Genomic DNA, 10849 nt, shown 5'->3' with positions numbered 1-10849 from the left:
ACACCGAAACTTTATTTTCCATTTCAGACGATCGTACCGTTAGAAATCTACTTAATTTTTTATAATATGATGGCAGAGCTTCGCATTAATCTTTCTTTTACTGTCTATGTCGCGCTTGACTTTGAATAAAAATATCCTTTAATACTAAAGTTTTACTACTTATATCTAAACCATACTAATTTTTCAATTTATTTTCTTTTGTACCATATTTATTATTTTTGTTTCAATTTACGGTACCTATTAAAATTTTGGTGTCTTTTGCATGATATCATTCCTATAATTATTTATTTATTTTTATTGGGACAATTACTCATGAGAAGAGCTTAAAGAATAATGTTTAAGGATTGATGTGTTTTTTTTAGTACTCGTAAGTGCACGAACTGTTCCTATAGTAAGGGTAAGTTCACCACGAGGTCGATCTCTTAAGAAACTGTGAGGCCACTTATTATAAAGACTAATTATCAATACAAAATAATAAAAATAAATCTAAAATTTTAAATCAGTATGTCAAGACGGTAATATTCATAAAGTAAAGTAACTAAATAATAAATAAATATGCAATGCAATGCAAATGCAAATGATCTAAAACTATATGCTAAAAACAGTATTAGTCTAGCCATTTACTTAGTAATCTCCTTGTTTTACTTTAAGTCTAGATCTAATGAATGAGATAATGATGTGCATTTTTTCCTAAATCACTCAAGCTAATGATGCAACTTAAGATTCTTATACCAACATAGATTAAAGTAAATATGATGTTTCTAATACTTTTAACCTAAAGATTTTCATAACAATTACTATTGATAGATTAATATGATGGTTAATAACTAAAACTAATAAAAATATGAAGCTAAAGAAATCATTCATTAAATAAATAAAAAACAAGGTTCATACAAAAGTAAAAAAACTAGACTAAACACTTATAAAAACTAGCATAACATATTTAACCCAATGATTATAGTATTAAATAGAAAGACATAAAAAAGTAAAAACTCCCTCTAGATCAAGAATTTCTTCAAATAGGAAAAAAATTGGTCCTCAGTTTCCACTTCTTAAAAAGCTCATTAGATCTTAAAAAGAGTAATGAAAACTAAAACTATATGTTTATAGAAAACTGTAGAGAATTATAGAGAGAATAATAGTGGTAGGTGTAGAGATCATATAGGAGAAAAACTCCCCTTCTTCTTCCTTCCTCTCTGAATTAGGTTTTTATAGAGATATATATAGAGGAGAGTCCTCCTCTAAATAAATCTTTCTAGAGATAAGTATACTAATATAAGTCTATCTAATAGATAAGACTTAAAGTATCTTAATCTCCACAAAATATTATCCCATAAATAACTCTTAATATAAATCCTAATAATTATACAAAATGACTAAAATATTCCTTGAGACTTGTAATTAGCAGTCTATGCGTCTTAATCTTAGGCCTTAACATGAACATGTCCCATTAAGCTTCTTTTAGCTCCATATTTTCATCTTTTTGCTAATATTCCTAAAAATAGACAATTAAGCTTAAGTGAGGTAAAAACACATATTCTCACCATTTTATACATAGAAATATAACATTAACGCTCTAAAATACTCTTAAATATCTATACATAATTTAGACCAATCAAGGATTGTATTAGCGTTAGTCTTTTGATGATGTTTTAGCTAAGAATTTATAAAAGAAATACTAGTTATGCAGATTAAAATACTATATTTAAAAATTTGAGATTTTTAGTTTTCGTCGCTAAATACCTCGCCACCGTATTAAAGCTTGGTAGTTAGCTATAATATAATTTATTTTAATTTAAAAATAAATAATTAAAAAAAAATTGAGAAATTAGATTAAGGGAGCAGACTATTTATGTTGTACGCTTATTACTTTACTTTACGAAAATAGGCTCACTCTTAAAGATTTTGCGAGTCCTAGACAGTCTTATATTCAAGCAACTAATATAAGTCTATATACATATTTTACTTTAAGTAATATCTCAATTTGGATAATAATTAAATCCGACGACTCCTTATATCTTTTTAAACCCAAAACAGAAAAAAGAAAAACATCTGTAGTGTAGTTAACAATTACACATACTTTATTGAACATTATATTTTGACACTGCTCTTTGAAAATGAATATCAGTTCCAGCAATTCCATGAATTTATAGAAAATTAACAAATCTTTGAACCAATGATAATGGTTATCAAAGAATATAAATAAATATAAACGAACAACCAGCCACCAACTATCCATCAAATTACCTCATGTCAATATCACTTTAACGTAACATGTGCCTCCAATTGTTTCCATTACCAACTCGACTGCTAGATCGTCTTCCTTATCCCCACATATAAAAGGCTCTTTTGGATAATGTTTCTTATCAACCTATTTTAGCCAACTCAAAGCAAATCCCATTCCTGATATTTCACCATTGTTTAACTTTCACAATACATTTTGGATTATCCTAGCCAAAGAAAATTATATATTAAATAAATATTAATAAAACTGTTGTAATTATTTTAGTTTTAAATAATAATATAAATTGAATTTATAAATAAAATTAAATAGAATACAATAACACATGTTCATAAAGTTTATATTAAACTAGGTATATAGTAATATCTTTTATTTATTTACATATACTAAAATGTCAATTTTCCATTTATATAATATTTATTAGATGTAATATCATATGATAATTAATTTTTTTTGTATTTAAATATTCATTTTTTGTGAACTTAATATTCATTATGGTTAATGTTCATGTTTATTTTGTTTCATGTATTATTCATCATTGTTAACATTAATGTTTATTTTATGGTACTACAATATTCATTGTCTGTATATATAATGTTTATCAATATTTTCAAATAAAAATATTAATTACTTACGAAAGTTTTCATTATTTTTATGATGCATATTGAAAATTTTGTGTGATTAATATAAACATTCATCATTATAAAATTCATTAGTTTATTAATAATTATTCGTGATTAATGAAAATCATATTCATTCATTCATTCAAACAGACGTATATAACATAAACATAATGTAACCCTTATAGTTAGTAAAGAAAAAAAACATCAAACTAAAAAATTATACTATAAATATTTATATTGTGTGACACATATATCTTTTCAATAAAATTACATTAACAAACAATAAATATTAGACATATATTTAATGAAAATAAATTAATGAACATAATATTTTTTTTTTAATATACATCATCATTTGACACTCGTTAGGTTATGCGTTTAACAGAGATGTATACCTAGATTGGATCACATAGCTACGTGGACTGAAGTCCATGTTATAATTTGTGGCTATCCATCGTGCCATTTCTAAATCCTTATATTGGATTATGTCTTGAATTTTCAAGGCCCAAAATGTAAGAGTCCATGATATTGTTATCCCATTAAGCTTCTTCCTTGCAAAGTAGGAATGCAATTGTCTGTAAAATATATGGACAGTAAACTAATTACTAGGCATGCTTAAAGACCGCATGTTGGTGCTTGTTGGCCAAGTGTAATTGGTTGTCAAAATAGCTATCTCCTTGCCATTTATGTAGAGCAAGAACGAGTGAGCAACACAACAAAATGAGCAAATTTTGAGTAATTTGTAGTGCACTAAAGTGAGGTTTGGAAACATTGGATCAAAGTGCTTAAGAGATTAATTTAAGTAATCTTGTAATCTTTAATTTCCTTAGTAAAATTTCTTTGATCGTCTTATTCGTGGACGTAGGCCTACAATCCGAATCACATTAATTCTTTTATGTGTCTTTTTTGAGCTATTTATTTTTATTATTTTATTTTTTCTGCTTATCAATTAATTAATTTTTTGACATTTTATTAATTTGAGTTCGGTTGAAGCTAGCTATCATTCTATAAATATTCTACGGTGAAAGAAAACTTGTATGATCATTGTCCAACAGAACTATCACTTATCATCTCCTTCCCTTTTTTAATTGATCAAAATAAACACAATTCAACATTGAAAGAAATTTTTTGATATAATATCACATCATCCGCTTAATATTAATATATTAAAAAAAACCAACTAATATTAATAATTAAAATTCTGTAATCAAATAATTGTGAATGAAAAATTTAATATTAATATATTATAAAAAATTAAAATCAAATTACGACAGATGTAATGTGATAATCTATGCATTCTTTTGACAAAGCTGAATCTAACACAAAAGTCCATCTATTCATGTCTTTTAAATCTTTAAACAAAAGGCTAAAATAAGTAATTCACGTTTAGAATATGATCATCGACAAAAATGTTTGCAAGTACTGTGAGCAACAGTGAAGGTAACACAAAGGAATGATAAATTCCAAGATGAAATGATTCCATCATGTTGATCACTTGTAAAATTGGTTGATCATGATCTTGGAATCTTCATAGCACTTTCCCTATATTCCTGTTGGACGGAGACAAGCAAAGCGCACTAGAGTTCATATACATTAGGAATTTACTCTTCAATCATTCATACCCTTTTCTCTTCTGCCGCCCGTGACCTTCTCTTGTTTAGTGAATCGATTCGACGCTTGAAAATAATACGTGTGCTTGTTCGGAATGATTTTAGAGCAATTTATCAAGGTAAGTTATCATATTTTGCTGCCTAGATTTTCAAGCAAGATTCCAGAAAATGATCATCATTTGCTCACTATTCAACTACTATTACATTATGTTAAAACAAAAAAAAGTTTTAAAAAAACTAATAATATATATTTTATATCTGACAGTCAAATTCGAAATAGAATCGAATTGAGAATTTATTTTTAAACAGTTAAAATAACTATACATATTTTAATGTTTTTCTTAACTTCCAAAAGAATACAGTGATAATTTGAATTTTTGTAAAAATACAAGTTTAGATTAATTATTATTATTTTTTATAACCAAGGGAGCGAGAGTCGGCCGGTTTCAAAGATCACAAAATCGTAAGCCTCCGGTGCATGAAGTGTAGCCTGATCAAGGAAAGGTAGTACCTGCCATAGCTCGAAATGGTGTCATGTACAGTTATTAGTTCCAAGTTCCAGTGCTAGCCCTAGTTAGAGCCTAATTAGCGAGATAAAAATGAAGTACGAAAACATAATTCTTTTACTGCATCCTCTGCTAATATATGGTCCTGATATGTATAAAAGTTGCTGCCACAACTGAGGTAATCTACCATATGAAATGAAATGCTGGAGGTACTTGTTCAGTTCAAAAATCATATTCATTAGAGTATCTCTCAGACGCTTTTCTTTCTTTGACCCACTGATTTTCGTAAGCAGAAAAATAAAAACAAAAACAAACACATTACGTACTGCAACCTCACAGTTTGGATAGCTCAAACTCTAAAATATAGGTAATCTTAGCTTATTAGTTCATATATATGTCACTTAGCTGACGAGTGAAAGGTTTGTCCATGGCATAAGGATCGTTGAAGCAAATGAAATGTTCATCCATCCATCCATAACCCTTACTACTTACTGCATTCATGGATATATTTTACATTCTTTTATATATATATATTTATTAATTCGAAAATTTTAATATTATTACTATTCAATGCTTGAATTTGAAATTTTATTTAAATTAAAAATAATATACATTGTTGGAGATGATATATTTAGTATATAATATATATTATTATATATATGAAGAAAAAAAATGTAACAAACGCGCTTGAGGATCACTCTCCCTTTGACTAAAAATGCTTAACGTTAACAAGGATATAGCCAACCAACCAATTCACTTCCTATTAATATAACGTAAACAAGAGCCCTAGTGTTTTCCTTCACATAAATATTGGAGAAAAACCCGTTTGACCATTACAAACACCTTTCTCTCCCCTCTCTTTTTCCCCTCTCTCACCCTCTACTCAAATTCACCGGCGGAGCCACCACCTCCCCTCCGCCGCCGCCGCCGCCACTACCTCAACCACGTCTCTTACAAACACAAAATCATACCAAATCTAGTTCTTAAATGTAACAACAGTATCCAGAATTTTCTGGTCTTTTTCTTAATGTTCAAAACCCTTGAGGAAAAAAAACTAAAAAGCTTGATAAAAGAACCAAGAAGACTAAGTTTTTCATTTCTTGAGAAACCCATTTTTTTTCTCTTGCATTTCAAGAATTATGATGTTTGAGATATATAAATAGGTGTTCTCTACCGGATACTGTTTTGATATTTAAAATTCTATGCATTCTAGTCCGCTTTTTGGCCATGGCGGACATTGTTAAAGAGATCTTGGCAAGGCCAATACAATTAGCAGACCAAGTTACAAAATCAGCCGACGAGGCACAATCATTTAAACAAGATTGTTTGGAGCTCAAAGCCAAAACAGAAAAGCTCGCTACACTTTTGAGACAGGCAGCTCGTGCTAGCAATGACCTTTATGAACGTCCAACAAGACGTATCATTGATGACACAGAGCAAGTTCTTGACAAAGCACTCGCTCTTGTCATCAAATGCCGCGCTACAGGCATCATGAAACGTATGTTTACCATCATCCCTTCCGGCGCCTTTCGGAAAACATCAATGCAACTCGAGAATTCGATAGGCGATGTTTCATGGCTTTTGCGCGTCTCAGCTTCGGCAGGTGATCGCGATGATGAGTATTTAGGATTGCCTCCTATTGCCGCTAATGAGCCAATTCTGTGTCTCATCTGGGAACAAGTTGCCATACTTTTTACAGGGTCGTTAGAGGAGAGGTCTGATGCTGCAGCTTCATTGGTTTCGTTGGCTAGAGATAATGATCGGTACGGGAAGTTGATTATAGAGGAAGGTGGAGTTCCTCCATTGTTGAAGTTGGCTAAAGAAGGGAAAATGGAGGGTCAAGAAAATGCTGCAAGAGCCATCGGATTGCTAGGACGTGACCCCGAAAGCGTCGAACAGATAGTGAATGCTGGTGTTTGTAGTGTGTTTGCGAAAATCCTCAAAGAAGGTCATATGAAAGTTCAGCTAGTGGTGGCTTGGGCTGTTTCCGAATTGGCTGCAAATCATCCTAAATGTCAAGACCATTTTGCACAAAATAATATCATTCGGTTTCTTGTTAGTCATCTTGCTTTTGAGACGGTTCAAGAGCACAGCAAGTATACAATTGCAAGCAAGCAAACTATGTCGATTCATTCAGTTCTAATGGCTAGTAATGACTCCAATGAGAAAGGAGAGCATGAAGATGAAAAATCAAAAATTTCTCATCCAATGAACAATTCCACTCCTAGTCAAATGCACAATGTTATAACCAACACTTTGGCAATGAAGAATCAGAATCCTAACACTATCACCAAGCCAAACCAATCACAAAGTCCTACAAAAAATATGCCCCCTCTTGCCAACCAGGTGAAAGGCAACCAAAACAATGCCAGACAACAAAAGGGTCATCCACAACATCATGTTTTAACTGGTACTAGCATCAAAGGGAGGGAATTCGAAGATCCTGGTACAAAAGCACAGATGAAGGCAATGGCAGCAAGAGCACTTTGGCAGCTCTGCATAGGGAATGTCACCATATGTCGCAGCATAACAGAGTCGCGGGCACTTTTATGCTTCGCGGTTTTGTTAGAGAAGGGTCCTGATGATGTTCAATCCTATTCTGCAATGGCATTGATGGAAATCACAGCTGTAGCTGAGCAAACATCTGACTTAAGACGGTCGGCTTTCAAGCCTACATCCCCTGCTGCCAAAGCAGTGGTTGATCAAATGCTCAAAGTAATCGAAAAGGCAGACTCGGTCCTCCTCACACCTTGCGTCAAAGCTATCGGTAACTTGGCAAGGACCTTTCGAGCAACGGAAACCAGAATCATTGGGCCATTAGTGAAGCTACTAGATGAAAGGGAACCTGAGATTACAATGGAAGCAGCAATTGCGCTTAACAAGTTCGCAGCCGCAGAAAACTTCCTTTGTGTCAATCATTCAAAGGCAATCATCAGCGCAGGAGGTGCCAAGCATCTAATTCAACTGGTCTACTTCGGAGAACAAATGGTTCAGATTCCTTCACTGATTCTATTATGCTACATTTCATTAAACTGCCCAGACAGCGAGGTTCTTGCAAATGAAGAGGTGCTTATTGTGCTAGAATGGTCATCAAAGCAGGCACATTTGACCCATGAACCAACAATTGAATCACTATTACAAGATGCAAAGAGTAGATTGGAACTCTATCAATCAAGAGGTTCAAGAGGATTCCATTAGCTCAAATAAATCTGTAAGGATAAAAAGGAAGTTTTAAAAGGAAAAGAAAAATTCCCGAACTGGTTTTGTTCTTCTCAAGTGTGTACATAAATGTAGCATTGTTGTTACCATCAATGTCATGGTAACTAAACTATTTAGGAGACTCCCAAAAGAGCTAAACTGTTAGCCATTTTTTATTTGTTAATTGTTAATTGTTAATTAGCCAACTTCTAATCTTTTCATAGCCATACGCGTCATCTTTACCTTGTTTTGTTGCCGTTTCAAACCATTGCTACTACCCATCTTAGGCTTTGTACAGTAGCATTAAATTTAGCTATCAATATCTTTTTATTATATGGTAATTCATTGTAATGTTGATAATCAATAGAGAAATTCTGATCTACAGCCAAATTATATATACTGTGGATCCTCTTATATTTTAATAAATTAATAATTATTAATTAATAATTTTTTATTTTTAAATATTAATATTTAATTTCGACATGGGTACCCAATTTTTACATATAAACTGAAAATTTTTTACATAAGTATTATTAATGTAATTTTTTTTTTTATCGTTACATCGACTAATAATTTTTTCCTAATTAAACAATTATTCTAATATAACATATAATATTTTAATAATATTTTTAATATTATATTAATAAATAAGTTATTATAATTTATAATCTTAAAGAAAGAGAGCATATCAATATATATTTGAAGTATTGATTATATATATAAATTAATGAATAAATACTTTCGAACTAATTTTTGAATTATTACATTAATAAAAACTTAAAAGTTCAGAAATTTCATTAAGTAAGACACCTAAAAATATTTTAGATTTGTTATTATTTTGTAGTATGTGACAAGTAATTATAAAATATTTATAATTTTATTAAATTTTTATATTATTATTTATAATTAAGATAATAACAAGAGTGGTCGAAATCAAAAACACTAATAAAAATAAAACTAAAAAGTGTTGAAGTACACTGGCCAAGTGACATTACAGTGTCATGAATATCAATATTGGCATAGTTCACTGAGTCGGCTAAGGAATCAAGGACTGATAATCAGTAACATATTGTAACAGTGAAGGTCCAAAACAATTTAAAGAGAGCCCAATTCATTACATACTTTAGAGTTATCAATGTTAGCTCATTCAAGTTTTCTCTTTCCTTTTTCTTTAGAGTTATCAATGTTAGCTCATTCAAGCAGATCACATACTAATTAATTATTTTTATACAAAAACTGTAATTAAAGAATACTAATTAATTTTTTTTGTACAAAAACTAAAATTGATTTTTGTATAAAAATAAGACAATGAGGTTTTAGTATAATAAATAAACTATAAGGATAATTTGTATATTAAACTAAAAATCAAGGGGCAAATAGTATAAAACTAAACTTAGTTAATGGTTATTTAATGGAAATTCTGACGGAAAAGGTTTTTAGTATAAAATTACAAAATAAAAGGATAAAAAATTATATTTTTTAAATGTCAGAAGGTAACTAGTATAATATGGATAAATACGAGAGGTAAATAGTAATTACTCCTATTTTAGAAGCCACAATATTTGGTTGAAATTTAGAAAATTAATAGAACTCATTTATATTTATAAAATTTATATATTTATATATTTTAAATAAAATGAAAGCTAATTTATTATTTTACATAATTAAATTTGTATAATATTAATTATAACTAAATTAAATTCTAATAAAATAGATTGAGTTTTCAAATGAATTCTATATTAGTAGGTCAATATATTTCATAACATAAAAAATATATATTTCAATTTTATTATTTTAATTTTTTTTTAATGTCAAAATAAATTTTAATATAGATCTCAACCAAGTACAAAGTTTAGAACTTTTTTAATTAAAGGTTTGCAGTTAAAATTGGAATAGAAAGCAATCAAAAATGAGTTTGTAGGAAGTATTTGTTATTGTTTCTTTTTTATTTTTTTTTATTTTTTCAAATAAAAAATCTATTGATTAGATTTTTTTTTATTTTTAGAGAGATTTTTTTTTCATATTTTTTTCTTAAAAAAGATCATTTTTCAATAATCACTAAATATTATTTTTATAATTTTTACTTTCTGTGTTTTTCTCTTTACATTTCTTAATCTTTTGTGTTTACTAATTTCTTTTATTTCTGCTCTCTTTCTTTTTTTTTTTTTTTCATTTCTGCTCCCCACATCTTATCTTCCTTTTATTTCTTTTCTTATCATGTTTTATATTAAAATCTGAAAAAAAAAAACTGTTTTCAGAAAACATCAACTAGAAAATATTCAATATTTCTTAATTTTATATAAAAAAAAAATGATACCAGCTATCCATTAACTAACTGTTTGATTAACAAACAATTATAATGAGAATTGAGACGAAAATTAATTATTTAAATCTCTTTTAATTATTTTAATTTCTTATGTAATAAAATATTTTTGTAATTCTTATATTATAAAGTTCTTTTTAATTAATTTAATTTCTTATATAAATATTTAATTATTTAATTGATTACAAATCAAGTCGAACTTTTATTTTTTCAGCTTGATTTAAATTGTTAATAAATCCAAATATAAAACCAAGCTCGGATCATCATATTTGCTAAACAAACTTAAATAAATTAAGAAATGAAGCGAATCCGACTCAAGCTCAAACTATCTATTTTATTTTACACAT

At 29.0% G+C, this 10849-nt stretch overlaps 1 protein-coding gene across 1 annotated transcript; it reads left to right on the top strand.

The window, feature by feature from the left end:
• Positions 1 to 5760: 5760 nt before the first annotated feature.
• On the top strand, positions 5761 to 8402 carry LOC8265347. Its single transcript, XM_002528241.3, has one exon. It carries the CDS (start codon positions 6209 to 6211, stop codon positions 8177 to 8179), a length of 1971 nt encoding a protein of 656 aa, XP_002528287.1. The 5' UTR covers positions 5761 to 6208; the 3' UTR covers positions 8180 to 8402.
• The last annotated feature ends 2447 nt before the right edge of the window (positions 8403 to 10849 follow it).

Source organism: Ricinus communis, chromosome 8, assembly GCF_019578655.1.
Source record: "Ricinus communis isolate WT05 ecotype wild-type chromosome 8, ASM1957865v1, whole genome shotgun sequence".
NCBI classification, from domain to species: Eukaryota; Viridiplantae; Streptophyta; class Magnoliopsida; order Malpighiales; family Euphorbiaceae; genus Ricinus; species Ricinus communis.
Note: the sequence above shows the minus strand (reverse complement) of the source record. Positions and strands in the feature narration are given on the sequence as shown.